The 22243-nt window shown below is 40.4% G+C and overlaps 1 protein-coding gene across 1 annotated transcript in view; it reads right to left on the bottom strand.

The window, feature by feature from the left end:
• Positions 1 to 22243, bottom strand: part of Cpne8 (copine 8) — a 176550-nt gene that overhangs the window by 103688 nt on the left and 50619 nt on the right. Inside the window, exons 5-6 of the mRNA XM_055627230.1 lie at positions 15689 to 15728; positions 3304 to 3380 (exon numbers count right to left, since the gene is read on the bottom strand). Coding sequence (XP_055483205.1) covers positions 3304 to 3380; positions 15689 to 15728 — 117 coding nt within the window. The remainder of the gene's footprint in view (positions 1 to 3303; positions 3381 to 15688; positions 15729 to 22243) is intronic.

The raw sequence follows: 22243 nt of genomic DNA, 5'->3' as shown, positions 1-22243 counted from the left end.
TTTATAAATCCCGGCTTTATATACGGCATGAAAAGATGTACTCTCTTCAAATGTCTGTTTGTGGCACTGAACTATAGAAGCATCTTTCTGACTTTGTATTATTTTTTTCTTGCCTTCATTCTTTTTGCCACAGCCATTCTCTCTTCTACTGAAAGGAGACTGTCCATGATCCCTAACCTTTTTTCATCTCCCCATTGTGTCCCTCTTAGATGGACTCAAAATGATAAAATAGTGAAAATGATGTCAGTGGATCAGTAAGGATGGGTATGAAGCTGGGGAACTGTGTGGAGAAGGGCCTGTTCACATGGAGAACTGTCTGGACAATTTAGGAGACCCAACAAAGCTTTCAGCGAACATGTTTCCCTGGCTTTCTCACCACGGTGTCACTTTTCAAACAAGAAAACTTGAGGTTGAGGCATTGGAGTAATATGCTGTTTGGGTAGAAGCTACATCGTTACTGGAAGACCCAGAACTTCAACTTTAGCTGTGGACCTTGTTTTTCAGTCCATTTGTATCCTCCAGACACAAGCAAACCTCTCACACAGTTGGGGTTTTTCATGGAAGCCAGCCTGGCTTGGGGCAGAAGGACCTGTGACTCCATGTAATTGTTTCAATCTCGTGCTCACCTGACTTGAAGCAATTACTGAGATCACAGAATGTAACTGTGTTCTTAACAAAACCAAAGTATCATTCCACTAGCAAGCTAATCAAAACTGGCTTACTCTCTGTTAATCAGGACTGTGTTTCAACCTCCTTTGCCTTCTTCTTCCTGCTGCGTTTGTCTCAAACACTTAACACCCTCCCCTCAGACACTACCTTCCTGCAGTGCCTATAGTTTTATAGCTTTAGTTCTTGTCTTCTTTCTTTCGTGAGCAGTGTCTGTGATAGTCAAATTCTGCATTTCATTACCCACTTGTTGTCTAGCCCACCTTCTTAGAAAACTCTCAAAGGCTCACTCTCTGACAAGAAGCCTACTTTGCAACACTTTCTTAGTGTTTATTTGCCTGAGAAACTGTTCAGTAAGAATATTAAATATACTTAGACATTTGAGTGAAACATGTTGTTTTCTATAACATATATACAACATCACAACAACAAAGTTGTCTCAATTTTCAAAACCCCCTTGAGATAAAGCATAATAATTGGAATCCACACTTACCATATCCCTTTTTAGCTGCCCAGACTCCGCACCACTCAGCAAACCCAGTGGACAGCTGTGCAGAACCAACATGTCTCAATAGCTACTAAATTCTCCCTACATCTGTATTGCCTTCCAGTCATTACCCTCCATACTGTTACTTCTTAGACTGAATTGTTGGGCTCACAATGGAAATATTGAGTCAGTTAAACCAAGGATACAATCTTACGCTATGGTATCATCATGCCCCAACAAATATAATAATCTCAATTTTTAAAAGATTTTTACAATTAATAAAAACAATCTTTTACTGGGTAGAAATGTTTGCAAACTTGAAAACTTTAAAATTAAAATTATGATTTCCTTTGATGGAGGAAACTAGAGCACTTAAATTTTTCAAATAAAATCACAAACTTGAAAATATGGTTGCCACATTATAAATATGGGTGCTACATTATAAATATGATTGCTACTCCCATTTCTCTCATCTGAAATGAAAACTTGATTCTTTACTCTTGAAAAATGTTTTCTCTTGAAAAATGTTAAAGGTATCATTGAGATGGCAGAGGATGTAATGGATTAAAAAATGACATCACAGCTAAAGGCTCTTAGTGGTATTTACTTTGAACATTACTTTACCACTTACTTTTCAAAGACATATTTGGTAGTTTTGTTTGTTTGTCTGTCTGTTTGTTTGTTTGTTTTGTTCTGGTAACAGGATTTTAGGTTATTTCTAGGATGCTCTGAAACACTCATTAGGTATCCCAGGCTAGTCTTAATCATTGTCAATCCTCCTCCTTTATCCTTCCTACCTGGATTTATTACTTACTAAACTGAGAATAAATACAGTTTGCTCATAAGCATTAAAGTCCTATAACTAGATGGAAATAATTTTTTATAACAAGAATATTTTAAGGGAATAGATACATCAAAGTTTTCTACTGATATGTGGTAATAATATCATAAGAAAATCAAGGTAAATAAAGGTAATTAAAATGACTAGGCCTCCAAGTTTATTAGGTTTTGCATAACACTGATACACACATGGAGTTAACTTTTATACAGAACCATGAGAAAGACGATATGGCCATTTCATGTATCTGAGGCCAAAGAAGAACGGATTGTGTTGGCATGTTTATTTACTGAGTTTGAGAATAATGAAGACAGGAGTTAAATTTTTCCTTAAGTTTAGGCAGCATGGTTAGTTGTCAGTTGTTGAATTTTTTTTTCCCTAGATCTCCTGATTTTATAAACAAGGTACATGATTGGAGTGATCATACGCTGCTTCCTACCTCAACTCTTACAAGCAAAAACAATTGTGGAACTCCACCTGCTGCACACTGGGGATGACAGGGCTGATGCCATCTTCACTTCAGGAGAGCCACTGACACAGAATCTAGGTTGTTGATCTTCCCCCATGGAAGGAGGGACCACTGTGAATGTAATCAGACCTTCGCTTGAGACTGCAGCCGCTTCCCCCGTCCCCACAAGCTGCACACACCGCTGTTCCAGGGCAGGTGGTGTCAGAAGGTACTAAATGTACAGGAGCTGGCAGAGCATTGGTAGGCTACCACCCATGCTAAGGTGGGACTTCTCATTGGTTCAGCTGTTTGGGCATCACTGATCATCTCTAAGTAGTCCCTAGCTCATGTCTCTGAAACCTCAATAAACTCATTGGTTCACCAACGATCAATTCTTTCATTTGCCGTTGATGTTCTATTGGAGTGAACAGATTTGTTCGCGTATACCATGGGGAATGGAATAGAGCAATTAACTATTAAAACCTCAATAATCAAAAGTACATTTATTGAACACACTGTTTGAAAGTAGTGCTACACATACGTCCTGACTTAAAGAAATGTTTTCTTCTCCATAAAGTATTAAATTTAACAATATGAACAAAATGAATAAAGTGCATTTCCTTTCAAATCTGATCAACTTATCTTTTGAACAACTTTTTTTTTTTTTTTTTTTTTTTTGCATAACGCAAGACACCTGATACATACTCTTTATTTAAGTGTCAAAATTAGTTATTGGAAAAAGCAAATTCCAGGAAAAATTTTAAAACTGACTTTTGTTCTACCACGATATATTCATGAGTTCCACACTACTAACACAGAAATGCCAGAGTTGACACGTCACTATCTGAATTAAAAAGTACTTACACTATTGGCTTTTCCAGACGACTTCCCTGTGAGCCAACAATCTCCCCCAATGTACAAAACACTTGTCCCAGAAAGTCCTAAAATAGATAAGAGGATTAAAGCTCATAAGTTCCCACACTATTGAGGAGCAGATATTTTGTGCATCACTTTTGCATTATTTTCATTACTGAGACACAGAATTCTCAATTCCACAAATAAAACAAGCCCAATGTGAATCAATTTTAGCATGTGGCTTTCCTCCAGGTTCACATGTAATTTCACACTTTAGTCACGGAACCAGTTTGTTGTCTTGGCCTGCTAGGTCCTGCAGTGTCACAAGACCGTAAACCAGGGGCCCTGCCATGGTCTGGATGCTGGCACTGAGAGAGCAGATTGTCAGGGGGAAGCCCCATGCCCTGACTAGCCCGGATGCTTCAGAGGCCTTTGCTATCAGAAAAGCTCTGCAGGGAGGAGCTTCATGCATTGAATTGCCCAAGGAAAGCCCTGTGAACGATGTACAGACATCAAACCTGATGTTTCATTTTCAGTCAAAGAAAAGTCGATAAATCTACCTGTTAAATATGCAAGGTGTTGACACCGAGGTCACTAAAGTTCTAGAAAAAACGACTTCTCAAATTAAAAATTAAAAAGGCAACACATGCTTGGGAGTTATTACTGGCCCCTTTACAGATGAGGGAACTGGGGTTTGAAGTAAGCAGCTTGCACAGAACCATGCTGAAAACCCAGAAGATGAATTCAAGGCTCACCAGGGCATTATGTCCAGCCATGCTACCTCTGCTACAGAGGGAGAAGACACAAAAAGCCAACAAACCACAGTGAGGGGAAAGCAAGGTGGACAGTGTTCAAAGTCCAACCAGGAGAAAACACCATATGTAGACTAGGAAGTAAGCCTTGAGAGGCAGGTAGGGTCAGACTCAGCTCTTAATCCTAGAGGAAAGATCAGACTATGAGTGAGCAAGAAGTGAGCAAAGAGAGGATCTCAAGGGAAGGGAAGATGTGGAGGTGAAGAACTCGGACCTTGAAGGACTCTCTTGGCTGGTCCATTGGAAGCAACCATTCAGCTTTGGTCAGGGCAGGGAGTCCAGACAGCACACACCCAGTACCTTCCTGCAGCATGGGCTCTTGACAGGAAAGCATCTGCACTCAGGAGACTGCAGTCGCTAATATTAAGCAGAGTGCTGTCACCCAAGCCAAGGTTACAGTGTCCGGTGGGAAACAGATTTGAAGAGCAATCCCTGTGTGGTGGGGCTGGAGGTGGTGAGGAGCAGTGCGGAGACCCAGAAGTTCACTCTAAATCTCGAGCTTGGTAACAGGACTATACTGTCTTAAAAATGCAGGTCTTTTAAAAATGTGTTCCTAAGTATGCAAAACAACTTAAATCCTTCTCATAGATGGTTAATAATTAAATCATATTTAAATTGCAAGTCATTAGCATACTGTGTCAATTTCCATACATATTTAAAATATGGGAGTTGAGCAACCCTAAAGCTACCTAGAGCTAACACTCGGCCTTCCAAATGCTTGGTATTTAAAAAATCATTGCTTTGCTGAGTAGTTGCAAGAAAAACCTTTATGGAGCATTCTAGAACTGTTTACTAAGAATATTTGTACAAAAGCATGTTAAATGGGTATGGCCAATGGAAAACATAGGATCAGGAAAAGCTGTATGCTTCTGCACAAGAGAACTAAATCAACATGAGTGGCAGCTCACAGGCTTTCCAGCTAACATAGGAAAATCATTATTGCTTCATGTAAAGACAATTCAACTAGTTAAGTCAGTAAAATGTGTGCGACCAGTCAACCAAAATCCACGAGACTCCTCCCAGTTTCCTTATCCCATCCCTGGGTTTGCTCTGCATTTCTAAGTGTGTACATTTGCTATCAAGCATCGCTTTTGCTTCCCCAAGTTAGCACGTGACATTTACTAAGCAGTCAGGATGTAGGAGACTTCTCTTCACTGTGTGTCTTAGCTAGCCTAATGGCTCACATCTGCTACGCGTTTTCCAGCACACTCATGTGTAAATAATTAGTGTCTTTCAGTGGGTATTTTTAGGTGTTCTTGGCTGTAGGTAGAGATGGAAATAAAAACAAACTACCCCATAAACGGTCTCACTGTTTCTTACGCTGGTGACCCAGTTGTGGATGTTTCCAGGAATAAATACATCCAGCCCCTTCTACGACTTTACACCCTGACAGACCAAATTTAGCCTGGAGAGTCTCAGACAGCTGAAAAACGCTTCAATGTAGAACATAATCGCAGCTACTGGAGTCTCCCCTAACCCAAATAGCCGTGAGAACAGTAAATACTCCTTAAATTCATTACTTTATAGCTAAAATAATAGGTCCATAATATGAGAAAACTTCTGGTCATACCTACGATTCATTTAAACTCAAAATGTATCTATCTATTACCTTTAATATGCTGGTGCCAAAAAATGAAAGAGAGGTTAAAAAGAGAAGAAGAGAGGGCAACCAGGATTGAATGACAGAAAGAATAAAATGTAGCAGAGCCAGCCAGTGTGTTTTTGTTCCCGCAGCAATCTGCTTCTAGATTTGCTACAACTACGTGACTGGAAGTCCCTGCAACCTGGGTCCTGCTAATCAGACACGAATGCACTGGTTTCCCTCTTCTCTCTTAGGTCTACATACAGTGTAATATTCCCATTCTTCAGATTTATTGCTTTAATTATTTCTTAAGCGTTAATATTTACTGATAAGTTCTGTTGCCTAAATTTCATTTTATATCAAAGCTTAGCTCCAGAGTTGTCTACATCCTTTACATTCATTACATGTCTGCCCTGAGTGGTAGAAATTCTACAAATATAAGAAAGCTCTAGAAACAGAGAGATGGCTCAGAGGGTGGTACCTGCCAACAAATCCCTAAGACTCACATGGAAGGAGGAAGGAAATGGCTCTTTTCAGCTCTCCTCCAAGCTCCACAAATACACTATGGCATGTGGACATAAAATAAAATTTAATTGAATAAAAATATTTTTAATTGTTAAAGGGAAACTCACTTTGCAATAGAAGAACTGTTTTGTACTTTTACATGCAAATACTAATGTTTTCTATACATTATTTATTTGAATATCACACACACATACAAAGTTTATAGCAGATAGCGAACTACTTTTGAACAGAATCACAAAAGTCTTTTTGTCTGCACTCATATCCAAACTTAACCATGTACCAGTGTGTCTATACTTCAGCAGTCTGGTTTACAAAGTAAACATAATCATTCCTACCTCATGGATTCCTGAGATAGTTATTTAAGAAGATAATTATATGTAGATAATATATGCAAAGCATTTGAATATATATCTGGAACACAATCCTCCTGTCCCATGGGCTAAAACATTATTATATAATCATATTGTATTACTTGCTACAAGAATCCAAAACTCGGACACTATAGCTATCTAAATAAAGTAGCTTCAATTCCAGTTCCTCTGCAGTCATGGAAAGTCTCCATAAATGCTATAAAGTAATGCAGATGTGTTTTGCACACCAACTCATCTTACATATTGTACATAGAGGCGTGCATGTACAGAAGGATGGTTTGAAAGCAGTGGTACAATGAACCCAGAAGTATTAGCTGAAAGAAAAGTTTCTGTTTTTTACTACCAATACACATAACATATCACAAACATAACAAGCAACTTCCTGTGGATCTCACAGCAGAGCATCTCTCTCTCAAACAGGTCTACTAACAATAACTTTGAAGTGGTTTACTTACTTTATCAGTGGTTGATGCATATTGGAATATATAGTTTCTCTAATTAATACACAACTTACGTTAAAAGACATTCAATTGTGTTGATAGTCTACTTTAATTCAGCAAGGTCACTGGGGACAGTCAACTGTTCAGGACTTAGATTTCTTCACATATTTTCCAGTTTTTAGGTCACTTGGCTAATTTTTAACACATCTATATAAATAGTCCAAAAAAAAAAAACTGAATGATGAAAATGTTTTGATTTTTAGTATTTTAACTTGAAGTGTGTAAAACAGTACCTCCTGGTTTATCTTCAATAAAACACTAACTCTCAAGAGAGATAGTTGAAAAGTAAGGGGCTGCGATACATTTTCTCACCAGCACTAAACTTATAAGACAGCCGACATGCAAATACCCTGAAGACTAAGACTACCGAGACTGCCATGTACTAAAAATTGCTAAGTATGAAATGCCTCAGTGTTACTAAGTAATAATATTAAGTCTGATGTAATGTTATCAGTCAGACCTCTCTTGATACTAAGTCCTGAAAAAGGGCCAATTTTCCACACAAACCATTCCAACTCACCCAAATTAATGAGTACTCAAACAGGCAGCATCCAGCCAAGATCAGGTAGTAATTCTCCATATGACTCAAGAGTTTAAGGCAGATTTTAGAAGACTGTGCTAACACAGGGCTAGGAAACCTAACCCACAGAGCAAGCATACCGACCACAAATACTGTATTTTATGCATGTTAATAAGGATAGAGCTCAGCCAATAACATGGATCAGATAGTCTTTATCCTACAGAGGATGACATGGGGGACAGTTGGACAAAGACTCTGAATGTTGAACATATCTGAGTGCTACACTCATCGTGGGTGGGTGTAAGGTAAGTAGTTTAGAATGCAGTTGGGAGTTAAACTGGTTTAAGAAAGTGGCAATGGTACGTTAGTTCTCAACTCTCATCAAAGCAGGCTCCCCTCCAACCCCCAGCAGATGGAGACCATTACAGAAAAGCAACAGCGTGGGGTGCCTGCCCCAACTGATATTTCTATAGATTCTAAACCTAAGGCTCAGAGAACACTGCAGAAGAGGGGAAAGAAAGATTGTAAGAGCCAATAGAACAGGATGCTTGCTGTGAGAATTTGTCTTCATACGTGACAAGGATGCTACACCGAAGAAATCTCAAAAAAAAATATATATATACATATATACATATATGTGTGTGTGCACACACATGTGCCTTCATGTGCATACATTCACATGTGCACATGTGTGTGTGTAACAATGATATCTAAAGAGAATTTAAGAGGGAGTGGAGGCAGGGACATGGGAGGGGGTGGAGGGAGGAGAAGAGGGAGAGAAAGGATTTTTGCACCCCTTTTAAGAATCTGAGAAATTGGGGGACCAACAAGGTGTTGGAAGGGCGGAGGAGCTAGAGAAGATACAATTACTGTGTGCTCAAGTATGCAGTCCTCCAAAAGTGACTGATTGAATGAGGGTGAGAACTACGTAAATATTTGAGACACAAGCTTGTTAGGTAATGAAATCTCAGGAGCAACATCATTCCCGAGACAGCAGTGTGTGTGAGGTGACAATGGATATGGTTCTCCAAGGGAGAATATGCCAGGGGGTATAGCAGATATGCCAGGGGGTAGAGGCAGAACAGACAAGGAGGTGGGTGCTGCAGAGGAAAGCACTGGGTGGGCTGGGCCACAGTGGTGCGTGATAACAGACACTGGAAGTGATGCTTGTTGCCAACCTTCCTCTACGTAATTTCTAAAGGCTCCAGCTCCCTCAAGAGCCCGTCATCTCGTTTCCTCCATTTGTATTCTTTTAAAAATCCTAATACTCTTGGTTGGTGGTTCCCAGACCCCTGCCTCTGCCTTACTTGGGGTCAAATGAAACTTAGTGTGAACTCGTCCTTACCACTAACCAACGTGCCTCATCCCTGGCCTCAGTCAGATCTGCCATGGGTGCCGCCGCTGTTTGCCCAGGTAATCTCACCAATGCTCGAGAGAGTCGTGAAACGTCTCTGATTTTACATCTAATAGGGAATTCATCTGTAATCAAACAGCCATAATACATTCCAGATGGGACTGTTTGTCTTGCCACTCCAGTGGCTTTAATTGTCAAATGTGACTCATGCAGTCAAATTACAACACATTCCTTAACTGTTCTCCTCAACTCCAATCTTGCTTCTCCAACCTCATTCTTCACTTCAGCAGGCATGTGTCATTTAAATGCATAAATCGAATCACATCACCCTCCAGCAGCACACAACAACAAGAAGGTAAAAGCCTCAGAAGCATGGCCTATATAAATCTCTGCATGCCGTGTGTCTATATGCTCCCTTCAAATGGAATCACCAGGCTCTCATCAACATTTACACACGGTCACAGTATACAGCATCCTTTCCCTCTTCAAGGACTTTGTAATGCTGTCTTCTCTTTCGCACTGAGATACTGCCTTGCTAAAATTTTCAGTTTGTAAACCATATACTCAGTAAGTTCGTCCTTATGACCATGACAGTCCTGCCACAGTGGCTCATAAAGGAGAATCTCAGACTATTACTTGAAAAGTAGCTCAGTTGCCCTCTCCCGCTCCCTCTCTCTTTTTTTCTCTCTCTCTCCTGTTTCTCTCTCGGTGTCATGCCATCAGTATCCATCAGCCTATGTGCTATAAAGAAAAGAACTCATTTTAATAATTTATTTGCATCCGTGTTTACTGAATAAATCTACCCACCCTACCTCCACGGAGTCCACCCTACCTCCACAGAGTCCACCCTACCTCCACAGAGTCCACCCTACCTCCACAGAGTCCACCCTACCTCCACAGAGCCCACCCTACCTCCACAGAGTCCTGTTGGAGACAGGGTGCGTTTTGCCCTGTTCACTGATCTCTCTGCTCTCACAATGCAAGGGTCAACTCAAACACACTTACTGCTAGAAATACTATATGGCCACATACATTAAATTCAGTTACATCATATGTAAACTAATTTAGTGTTATGGATTTAATATGACATCCTCCTCAAGGTCTCATGGATCTGAGGACTGTTTCCCCACATAGTGTTTTGCGAGGTTGCGGAACCTTCAGGGGGTCCCTAAAGATGTCCTGTGAATGAGCTTTGGAGAAGAATAGCCCATGTTTTTTTTTCTCTTCAGGCTTTCTCAATCCTGGTCAGTTGCCATGAGGTAACTTGCTGCCACTGCTTCTTATCAAACAGGAGTTCCAAACTACTTTCCTCCCCGATGTTACTACTTTCTTCGGGTATTCTGTTTACTTTTGGCAGGTATTTAGTCTCAGAGAATGAGGACAGTAACGCTGCACTTCGCTTTACATTCAAACTAGAGAACTTTGTCATGTTTGTGAGCCTGTTCCTTGTGGAAGCACATATCATGGCCCAGGCGTTTAATTTTCAAATGAAATTAGAAAGCAAAATTAACGTACAGGAGGAAGTTTAAACGCATAGGAGTTAGGAAATGCCCTAGAGACCGCAGAAGCCTACAAGGAAGGTTAGTGATGGATGGCCAAAGGAAATCAGCAAACTGTTGCCATATCTGAAACATAATTTCAGCATTTCTGAAAGAAATTTCAGACTTTCTGAAGCCCAGCAAGAGAAGAGAAGAAAGCATTTTGACTTGCCTCTTGGCTATCCATTGTTATACACTGTACAGTTTTTGTGCCATCTTGTCTGACACACGAACACGAATCCTAGACACACCAAGTATAAGCCTATTCTTAACCCTTTCGTGGATTGCTGAGCCAATGAAATTGAGTTATGTAAATGAAAGTGTGGGACATAGCTCTGCCAACAACATTAAGACGACCGGGTTCACTAGTTCTTCAAAGAGTGCTCTGCTTTATTTATACTAACTAATGCCTGTGGAAGAAAACATTTTAGCAGAGGTATTTATTCAGAGAACCAGACCAGAACCAATCACATGATGAAATGAGACCCTGAATTTCATCATCTTGCCCTGCAAGCAGTATTTCCTCACTGAAAGCTTTCCAATGGCCAGAGAGACTCATTAAAATTCTGCTGGCGTTTCCCATAACAATATTACAAACCAAAGCTGCAGGTCTACTTTCTTTCTTGATTTGGCCTGATATTATTATGACTTTCTTGTTTTTGGGGTCAGAATCTCACTGTGTAGCCCTAGCCAGCCAGGAACTCGGTCTGTAGACCAAGTTGGCCTTGAATTCACAGAGATCCACCTACTTCTATTTCCTGGGATCATAGGCCCGTGCTACCACATCCTGCTGAAAGAGATTTACACCGAAGAGCCTTAGTTATCATCTGCCAAGCAGAGTCATCCAAAAAATAAAAATTTTCCCGAAATTATCAAAATTAAAATTTAAAAACCAAAGATTTTAAAATCTGTTTCCAAGAAACGATTTGCTACCAAATCCCTCTTGCAAAAGCAAATAAGTGAATTCACTCCACATGGGGATTTGTGCACTTAGCAGGATTTTCTAAGTGACTCTGGTTTTTATTTCACTCTGCACAGTTGGCAGGTAGACAGTTCTGCTGTTAAGATATCATTTCCCCAGGGACAGACCTAGCTTGCTCATTGGCTCCTCTGATCTTCAAAATGCATTACAAATTGCTTGAGTTTGAATGCCCTATGTGCTTTTTAACTAGAACCTGTACTTCAGTGCTTTCAAATAAGAAACAGTTTTTGGTTTTATTAATTTCCAATAGACAATCAAGGCAATAGTCTTCAGCAAGTCCTGTAGTGATTCAAACCCACTTATCTTTCTTCTTTGGACATGCTCTACCCACTTAGAAGCTCAGAAATTTCCTACTGCATTTGTATTGTGTACTTAATATACAAGTTTGAATTTTTTCATTAAACTGATTTTATATGTGTGCACACACATATGTGTTTGTGACTTGTGTGCTCATGTGTATATGTTTGGGTATATGTTGTGGGTATGTGTGTATGGAGTTTATGGGTGGAAATCAGGTCAGTTTTCAGGAGTTGTTTTTTTCCCTGCACAACATGGGTCCTTGGACTCAAACTCAGGGTGTCAGGCCAACAGCTGGGACCTTTACCTGCTGATCCATCTTGCTTGCTCCAGAATGCATTTTAAATAGATTTATCATACAGTGATTAAAATTACTTAGATAAGATGAACTGTGGGGGATACAGGAAGTTATACCATACTTAAGGATAAAGTTAAAGAGAATGAGCAAGAAGGAAAAGAATACAGAAATAACTCTTTTAGCATGAAGAAGACTGATAAGTTGTCAAATGTTAAAAGTGTTGAAAAGTGTTTAACAGTGCATCAGATATTGTAAGAAAATCGAAGAATCAAGCTCCCAGAGAAATGAGACCAGTCAAAAAAGATAATGAAGTGTAGACACTTTAGTTTTAGGTTTCAGTAGAATATCTACTGGGGAATATTTAAATGCAATTGAAAATTGGGTTTATTTGTGAGTTCAAAGTCAGATACTCCAGAATCTCACAGGAGTCTTGGGAGGCAGAAGAGAAAAAGGAGCTTTATCTGCGACGAGTAAACAATCTAGAGGGGAAGATTCTCATGCAATTTAGGGAAAGTAAGTTATTTCCTTGAAGAGAAGGGTCGGTACTCTCTGCAAGAAAGAAGGGGCTTCTGGTGACACCTGAAGAATGGTCACTATCTCGATCACATCAGAGTAAGATGGAAGAACTAGAATCCAGTTAGTTGAAAAGAGCAAAGCAAAGGAAGAACTCAAGGTGGAACCCAGGAAGGCCATTAACGAGGAATGAGGAGAAGCAGCAGGTAAAAGAGGTGCTGTGAGGATAGAGATGGATCAAATTAAAAAACTGAATTTTAAGGCTTATTACTTTAAATTACATGTTTATGTACTTATGTATGCTTCTCTGTGGAGGTGTGTGAACATGAGTACACGGCACAGAGAGCAGAGCCTCTTTATCCCCAAAGAGATAAAGTCACAATGGGCTGTGAGTCACCCATCATGGAAGCTGGGAACAGAACTCGGGTTCTCTGCAGAAGCAGTATGCACTCTTAAGTGCTGAGTCATCTCTTCAATTCCATGAAGCATTTTAGGATGAGGGAAACATAAAACTATTTTGGGGGGAGAAAACACTCTTTTCTACTAAAGAAATATTTGAAAAACCATACTCAATCCCATACTTTGGAAGGCATATGTTTTATCTCATAAAGTCTAATTATCACTGTCTATTTTAGGAAGATATATTCAGTCATGACTGAGGTACAAAGACCTCATACACTTTCTTCTTTGAACGCAAGGCAGCTACATTGATGGGTCTACATTTTAGTTCCTTCATACACACCTACCAAACATTCGTCTCCATGGAAATGTTTCTGACTGTTCAGGTAACACACTCTCTGAAGAATAGTTTGAACTAAAACAAACAAACAAACAATCAAGAAACACAGAAATTTTCCAAGTAAATGGTAACTCATTCTACGCCCAATAAAAGGGGGACACTTTCCCATGTATTTGATGATCAGTAAACACAGACATAAGGTCTTTGGAGAATAGAAGCTCAGAAAAGGTACTGAATAGAATGATCTCATGGCCTCAGAAGGACAGGCAAAAAGAGAGAAAACAGCTCTTGTCCTAGCCTCCTCTCCAGTTCCCAGCTCTGTACCAGATAATCAAGGTTTGCCTCAGATCCTTGAGATGCTCCCGGTCCATGTGTATGAGTGGACCCCGATCTTTCTAACAAAATGATCATGCCTAGAAGCTGTGGTTCTTTTCCTGGTTCTTCCAAGAACATTTAGAAAATTTCCAATAGCCAGCTATGCAAACACATTCACAATGCCTACCCTCAATGCCGTGAACCTATCATGGAGAGAAATGCATTCTTAATGTCTAGTCACAATGCTGTGAAAAAAACATTGTCAGTGTCCAGGCACAAGGGTACAAACCTTTAATAGAGAGCGACACATTCTCAATGCCCAGTCATGAAGCTATGAACCCATGACAGAGAGAAAACATTCTTAATGCCTAGGTACAACACCATGGACCTATCACAGAAAAGGAACACATTCTCAATGCCCAGTCCACAATGCTATGAACCTATCATGGCAGCATACTCTCTATACACAGGCAAAACACTATGAACCCATTATAAAGGGCAACACGCTCTCCAATCAAATTGCTGTGCACTCATTATGAAGAGCAGGTGGCATGACACCACACTGACCTCCAGTGATGAGAAGGAAACAGCATATTACACCTTTCTTTTATTTATTTATTTTTTTCGTTTAGAGAAAAGTCACCACTCAGTTCTTTTCGTGTTTCTACACATGGTTCTACCCTGTTCCTTGTCACAAATTTAAATATTATGCCTCATTTCGTGAACTAGAGAAGATTTTACTACCCAAATCCATTTCCTAGAGAGTGATTACTCCATAAATTCCTCTCTTCTTTGAATAACAACACCCCTCTCTCTAAGCTACAATGGATATTGTGTGTCCCACTATTCTGTTTACAGCATACAACAAAGAATGCGTCCAGCTGCCCTCACAAATACTGGCTGCTGGTTCTACACCTGTGGACTCAGATTTCACTTTGAACCCTGCTGAACTCTGTCCAGAACATTGCTGTACCCTTTCCTCACTTAGCCCTTATCTTATGGCCTGAATGTGAAATGTCCACCATATGCTCATATTTGGTCAATTCTCCCCCCAGTTGGTGGCTTTGTTTGGAAAAGTGACGGAAGCTTTAGGAAAGGGGACCCTTGCTGAAGAGAATTTGTCACTGTGGCTTCACAGTTTGCTCCTACTTCATCTCTCTGTCTCTCTCTCTGTCTCTCTCTCTGTCTCTCTCTCTCTCTGTCTCTCTCTGTGTGTGTGTGTGTGTGTCTGTCTGTCTGTCTCTCTCCTGTGTGGGGGTAAAATGTAATCCCTCTGCTTTCTGACTACTCAGCCTGCTTCTAGCTCCTGCTGCCATATCTTTGCTACCATTTCCCACAGAAGTGTAAGCAAAACAAACCCCTTTCCACTCTAACTTGCTGTTTGTCAAGGTAACCTACCACAGTAGCAGAAACATGGATAATAGGCCTTGCTACTCAGTTCGATCTAATTTCAATTGTTCACATCAGTAACAAGCAGATAAATTAGTACCTTCCTCTTGTCTTCTCTGCCTATCCTGCTTAACATGCCAAGCTGAGTCTCTACTGCTCCCAAATTTCATGCCACTGCTGATATAGCAACAGCTATGATCTGGAGAGAAGAAACCGGGGAAATGGGCATGGCTTGGCCTAAGGATGAGCACATCTTGCACTCTTAGGAAAGTGGCATGTGAGGAAATCCTGCAGAACAACTCAGCTGTAGGAAGGCAGGACAATGGTTCTGCCTGGATCCTACCCACTTCTCAGTGTCCCCAAAGTGGAGCCCACTAAGACCATCTGGGTCACTGTCTAACTCTGCTGAACCTGATATAGCATATCATAGACCCACTTCTTAAGTAACCAAAATGAAAACATTGATCCATTCAACCTATTACTGAAGATACATTCTTGAAAGTTCCTTCTAAATGTGATTCCAGCATTCCTTAAACATGTCATTTGTTTTCTATGAGAAATTATATCATATCAAAATTCATGGACATCAAGCGAGCATAAATATACTAACAAACAATCATATCATAAAATAATATATAATAATAAAAATATGAACTTACATGTTTGGATAAATTGGGACTCTTTGAATCAACATCATATCTGAAAATTAAAGTATAAAATTCAAATTATTTCCACAAAATAGAGCTAAGATAATGCTTGCTAGAACACACAAACATAAAAATTACTTTGAACAATAACCAATGGGACATTAAAAGTCACACATTTTCCGTTTCCAAATCTGACACCTCTGACACCAGAGACAGAATCGACTGGAGTTCACATAACCAAAATTATGAACCCTACTGCTTGAGAAGTTGCAAATTTATCTTTTCTTTGAATCAGCAGTATCTAAGTGCCACTCAAGTGACTTCAAAACCTCTTTAAAATGGAACATTTTTCTCTGGTTATGAAAAATAAGCACGTCTTGCTAACAGGCTAGGCACATTATGCACGTTATAATTCTTCTCTAATAGCTTGAATGCTATTCCTAGAGTTGACAATTGACTGGTAAACAGAAACTACCTTTTCCCAAACACTGGACTCAGGGAAACTGTGTTTAATGTAAACGGGAATGAGTTTACATGGGAACATGATGAATTTTGGTTTTAACCAGTTGCTACTGGAAATAGATGATCTCCTAGAGAGAATCCAGAATGATTCCCTGGCCTAGAGTTTATGGACATGGCCAAAATAATCTCAGCATGTCGGGCTCCTTGATAAGATAATAAATACTGCTCTAGCACTAGTCTTCCTAACCTTTTCACACTCCTCATGCATAACTTCTTACCAGAACTGAAGGCCACCTTTTCAGGTTAGTTTTCTCTCTCATCTAAATAGCCTTTTCACAGAAGATAGCATCTCAACCCATGGTAGGGAAAAAAAAGAGAGAAAAAGGAAAAAGGAAGTGTATTTCATTGAGTGTACCGGTATGCCTTGTATGCCCAGTGCCCAGTACACCCAATACAGCCTATGTGCCCAGTATGCCCCACCCCAAATGGCCAGTGTACACTCATTGTGTACCCAGTTTACCAAGACTGGGAATAGAGACAATTACTGCCAGATGAAAAACATTTACACCAAACTAGTTTTACAACCTCATGGTGCAAACCTACCTCAGAAGAATGAGAGAACCCTGTCCTTCATGCCAAGGCATGCTCATCAATTTCAACAGCTGTGTTCCAGAATTGAAACTAGCAAAACACCCACCTCCGCTACACAGCTATAGATATTAGCACAGAAATATTTCTTAGCCAAGGAATGACAAAGTCTAGATGGTTAAAGGGTAACATTAAAATAAATAACCACAATTCTTTTTCTTTTTCTTTTTTTTTCAAGACATAGTTTCCCTGTGCAGTCCTGGCTATCCTGGGCTCACTCTATAGCCCAGGCTGGCCTCAAACTTACAAAGATCCTTTTGCCTCTGCACTTTTATCCCAAGTGCTGGGATTAAAGGTGTGGCCAACACTGCCCACCTAAGGATAACTTCAGTTTTTGTGGGGGTTTTTGTTTGTTTTGTTTCTGTTTTTGTTTTGTTTTTGAAACAGGGTTTCTCTGTATAGTCTTTGCTGTCCTGGACTCACTTTGTAGACCAGGCTGGCCTTGAACTCACAGAAATCTGCCTGCTTCTGCCTCCCCAAGTGGTGGGGTAGTTAAATGATAACATTAAATAAATAACCCAATTATTAGCACTAGATCTGAACCAAAGCTGTGCTAGATCCTTCTCCACTACCAACCCAGAAAAAATGTCCTCTAGGCTACTGTGGTCTGGGGTCAGGAACAAAATTAAATGGAAAAGGCCAATATTTTCATCATGACATTACCTTCAAAAATAAGAGTCTTTGCCTACTTAACAAAGCTCTTATTTTTTACTCTACTTCCCCAAAGTCGGAAAAATCTACATAATCTCTCTGGAGATCTTAGATCATCTGCTAGTCTATAAAGCATTAAAAATTTCCATGATACAGGACTTGCAGTGAAGGGATAAGGACACGAACCCACTCACAAAACCTTTGACCCAAAATTTGTCGTGCCTTCAAGATGTCCAGGAACAAAGATGGAGCAAAGATTGAGGGAATGCTCAGACAAAAACTGGCCCTACTTGAGACCCATCTCATGGGAGAGAACCAATCCCTGACACTATTAAAGTTACTCTGCTGTGCTAGTAGACAGGAGCCTAGCATAGCTCCTCTGAGAGGCTTCACACAGAAGCTGATGGAGACAGATGCAGAGACCCACAGCCAAACATTAGAGCTTGGGGAGTCCTATGGAAGAGTTGGGGGAATGAGTGAAGGAGCCAGAGGAGTCAAGGACTGTACAAGAAGACCTACAGAGTCAACCAGCCTGGGCCCATGGGGGCTCACAGAGCCTGAACAACCAACCAAAGAACCTAAATGGCCTGGCGCTAGGACCCCCTGCACATATGTAGCAGATGCACAGCTTGGTCTTCCTATGGATCCCCCAACAACTGGAGCGGGCTCACTCTCTGAGTCTGATGCCTCCCTTTGGGTCCTGTTCCCCTAACTGGGCTGTCTTGTCTTCTTCCTTGGTAGGAGAGAGTGTGCCTAGTCCTGAAGTGACTTAATGTGCCAGGGCAGGTTGGTATGGGAGGGACCTCCCCCTCCTCTGAGAAGGGGAGGGGAGAATGAGGGGTGAGAGTGTGTGAGGAGGTACTGGGAAGAGGGCAGGGGTGATGCAACCAGGATGAAAGCGAATGAATAAATAATGTTGTAAATGGCCGTGATTACTCTTTCTTCTTATTTTTTATTGCAGGACCAGAAAATGCACTCAGAGCTCCATGTATGTAAGTATTAGGCAAAGTGCTCTTAGAGAGAGCCATGTACCCAGACTCTTAATCCTTTTTTTTTTTTCATTTAAAAATAAATTTATATTGAGCCAAGTCTCACTACATTTCTAAGGCTATCCTTGAACCTGAGACGCTGCTACTTCAGCCTGTTGAGCAGCAGGATTCCAGCAGGAGCCACCAGCCCTAGCTATGTTTCTCTTTTAATGGAGTCTTCTTTCTAACCTTTGTAAAAAGATGAGGACTGTCGGGTCCTCACAGCCTAGAACACAACCGCTGCACACTGTATGGCCACAATGAGAGAATAAATGGTAGGGCAGGAAGGCCAGGAGTCACCCGGGAGGTTCACCCCTCTGGGTCCATGGTAGGAATTTTATTAAAGGTAATTTTGTCAACATACAGGCCATTCCTCAGATGGGAGTTTTCTTCTATTTTCCAGATCATGTGGCTGAGTTAGCTTCAGAATCTGGACTGCCTGTGAGGAGTGTAAGAAAAATCTCACCTACCCAGGGATGGAATATCCACTCTTAAGGTACCAGCAGGGGGGAAAAATCAAGAAAAATTATAGGAAGGACATCCTGTAGAAAAGTTATAGGAAGGACTTCCTGTGAGCTGAGTCAGCTTCATTCTGGGTCACTCACTACAAGAAGAGCAAGCTGCTTTCAGTATCCCTAATGCTGGTACTTAGGGAAGCTCTACATTTTTTGCAGGATTAAAGTCCACATCTCTGCCTATAAACCCTCTCTCCCTTCCTGTGCTTCCTTCTCTTCTGGAAGTCCTGGAACAATGGAGGGAAAAGCAAAACAATGATTAAAAGTAAATAGCCCCCTGACAAATGAATAAGATTGTTCTACTAAAATAGTGATTGAAAGTTCGTGAAATCAGGACTTTCACATTGTTGTTAGGCAAGGGAGAAGATCGAATGGACACACTGGAACAATAGTTTATTTGCCCCATAAAAATGTTGAAATCCTTCAAAGTAAGGGTGTGTTAATGTTATACATGTCATGATCACCACTGTCTGTCTGCTCAAGAAATATTTTACTGGGCCAGTGAAATCTAGAGTCATGAATCTCTTTTGGGGTTCAGTCTCCATGTGAAAGAATGGGTAAAAGGGTCCTATGTTCTCTCTGTACCCTGGCATCTCTCACAGTGACTGGGCAATTCTATGCCATACTAAAAGTCACTGTAGTACATGCAGCCTTTTCTACCAATAATAAAGTTTTCAGCTACACTAATAGCACATTTATGGGACGACTCTATTGTTACAGTGCTGGGAATAGTGAAAGTAAACATCAAAGCTTTACACATTAGGTCCAGGAGATAAGGATGTTCTTATGCTGCAAAACTTATAAATATTAAACACATATAAAAAGTCAATCATAATCAGAACAGCAAAAGGTACATGGAAAAAGCAAAACGATAACAGACTGGACCAGTCGCCTCAGGAATACAGGCGGGTTCTATCTATCTATCTATCTATCTATCTATCTATCTATCTATCTATCATCCATCCATTCACCCACCTACCTACCTATCATCTTTGTCTCTATATGTCTGTCTTTATCCATCTCTCCCTTGTTCCCTAAATTTTTCCTATGCACAGAAAAATGGAACGGTAAATCTTTCATGATATGCTTTGCTAAGATAATATGCTTTGTGTGTGTGTGTGTGTTTGTGTGTGTGTGTGTGTGTGTGTGTGTGTGTGTGTGTGGTGTGTGTGTGTGTGTGTTTCTGGGAACTGATCTGGGGCTTCTATCACACTAACCAAGAGTCGTGCCTCTGAGGTCTCAAGAACAGACACTCAGAACTGTGTTTTACTTCTCTGATGCTGTACTATCAGCTGTATGGGTTAATCTTCGTCCTCAGCTTGCAGCCACTCAGGAAGCCCGCCTCTCCACGCATCTCTGAGGTTTCTAACTAGGCTTAACTGAGGAGGGAGGAAGGCCCTCCTCGAATAGGTGTGGCCTGATTCCAGGAGGCAGGGCTCTGAACTAGACATAAGAGTAAAAGAGAAACTGCAGATAAGTACTGGCTGCTGCCTGCCTCTGCTTCCTGCTCAGCATCACAGACCAAATGGCTCAAGCCAACATGCCATCCAGAGACAGACATCATTCCTCTGAACTGTGAGGCAAAATGAACCATTCCTCCCTAGTTGCTTTCTGAGATGTTTTGTCACAGCAACAAGAGTATACCAGCATAAACCAACTAAATCCAAGACAATTCAGAGAGTCACTTCCAGCTCTTTGCAGGCTACTCAACACTGGCATGCTATAGAGGGGTGATTCTCGCACCGCATCTGGCCACGTCATACTGGTGTGCTCTGGAGGGAAGATCCTTGCAGGCATGTTCTGGCCACTGCGCACTGGTGTGTTACGGGTGGGCACCCTTTAAACAGCTGTCAGTGTCAGTGCATTGGAAGGAGTATTCTCAGCTCTCTAAGTCATGGGAATTGGGAACCACACTTGATTTTTCATAGGACACTTTGTCCATTCATTATTCTCTGAGTAATTTAAGATTAGCATACATTTTTTTTTACAAGCTATACACTTAGAACAGAAAATGTAAAAGCCAACCACATGTCATATATATATGTATATGTAAAGTAATGAAGAAATGAAGCCTTTGCTTATTTATTTCATTTATATCATGAAAAAGATCACAGTATACAAAGTAGCCTAATATCAAATATGAAATATGAGACATTTCAATAAAATAAATCAACAGAACTAAATGCCACCAGAAGTACCCATGAACTGAGAATGTGTGAGTTGCTTTCCTTGAGCTCTGCAACTAGCACTTTCTAGTTTTTCCAAATATATAAAATTGAGATATTATTTGAACTAAAATTCTGAAATTTTAATAAAGTGCTATTTAATTCAATCTTCCAGAATACCTTCATTGTTCAAGGACTATTTGCTTTCTGTGAGACCTGTAATTTCTAGGTGGTTGAAGTTACGGTGTATCAGTCAGCCTGCCTTAGTTCCTTTTTTTTCCACACCGTCTTACCTGTTCCTGGAACAGCCACAGCAATGAGTACTAGATAAGGAATGATTCGCAAGACATGAACCCAAGATGCCAGTAAAGGAGGACAAAGGGTGACAGCAGGGGAGAAAGCATGTAAGCTGTCACCTGCCAAAGGTAATGGATGTCTGTCATCAGACAGCAACCAAACCCCTAGGAAAATAGTTCTAACAGTCAGAGAAAAGAAAAAACAAACAAACAACAAAAAAAACCCCAAGAGATCAGAGAAGTAACAAAGACCGTACATTTCCAGGCTTAGTGTCAACAAATCAGAACACATAATGGGTAGTTCAGGGGGTTTTCTTTTATACTTGACTCTCAATACTTTATCCCCAAATGCAAATCAGAGTTATAATAGATGACACTGCATTGCAAATAGGGACACTGTTCCAGGTTACCTGTATTGGTAAAAGTAGTCAGTAGAAATGAGCATCCATAAATGGTAAAATACATTATAGTCTTGCAATAAAAATCATGTAGCCCTCCAAAATAAAGGAATTATAAAGCTATTTTGTGGCACAGAAAAATACGTGAAAACTTAAAGATACAGTAAAATACATTTGCCTCAATTCCCATATGCATATCGGGTTTAAAGAGGCTCTGATGGCTGACGCAGTGAATTACTTATCAGCCTTTTTTATTGTAATAACGGAATTTTTATTTTGCAAATAGTTGTATCACTTCACGTTTATAATAAATAGCTATTACTTTTAAGTGAAAGAAAATAATGTGGGTAGATGTAAAAGAGAAAAAAACAAAAGGGAAACAGAACAAAGAATGATGAATTGGT

This window comes from Psammomys obesus, unplaced genomic scaffold (assembly GCF_907164565.1).
Source record: "Psammomys obesus unplaced genomic scaffold, mPsaObe1.curated_primary_1811, whole genome shotgun sequence".
In the NCBI taxonomy this organism is placed as follows: domain Eukaryota; kingdom Metazoa; phylum Chordata; class Mammalia; order Rodentia; family Muridae; genus Psammomys; species Psammomys obesus.
The sequence above is the reverse complement of the archived record's forward strand: the minus strand, read 5'-3'. Positions and strand labels throughout refer to the sequence as shown.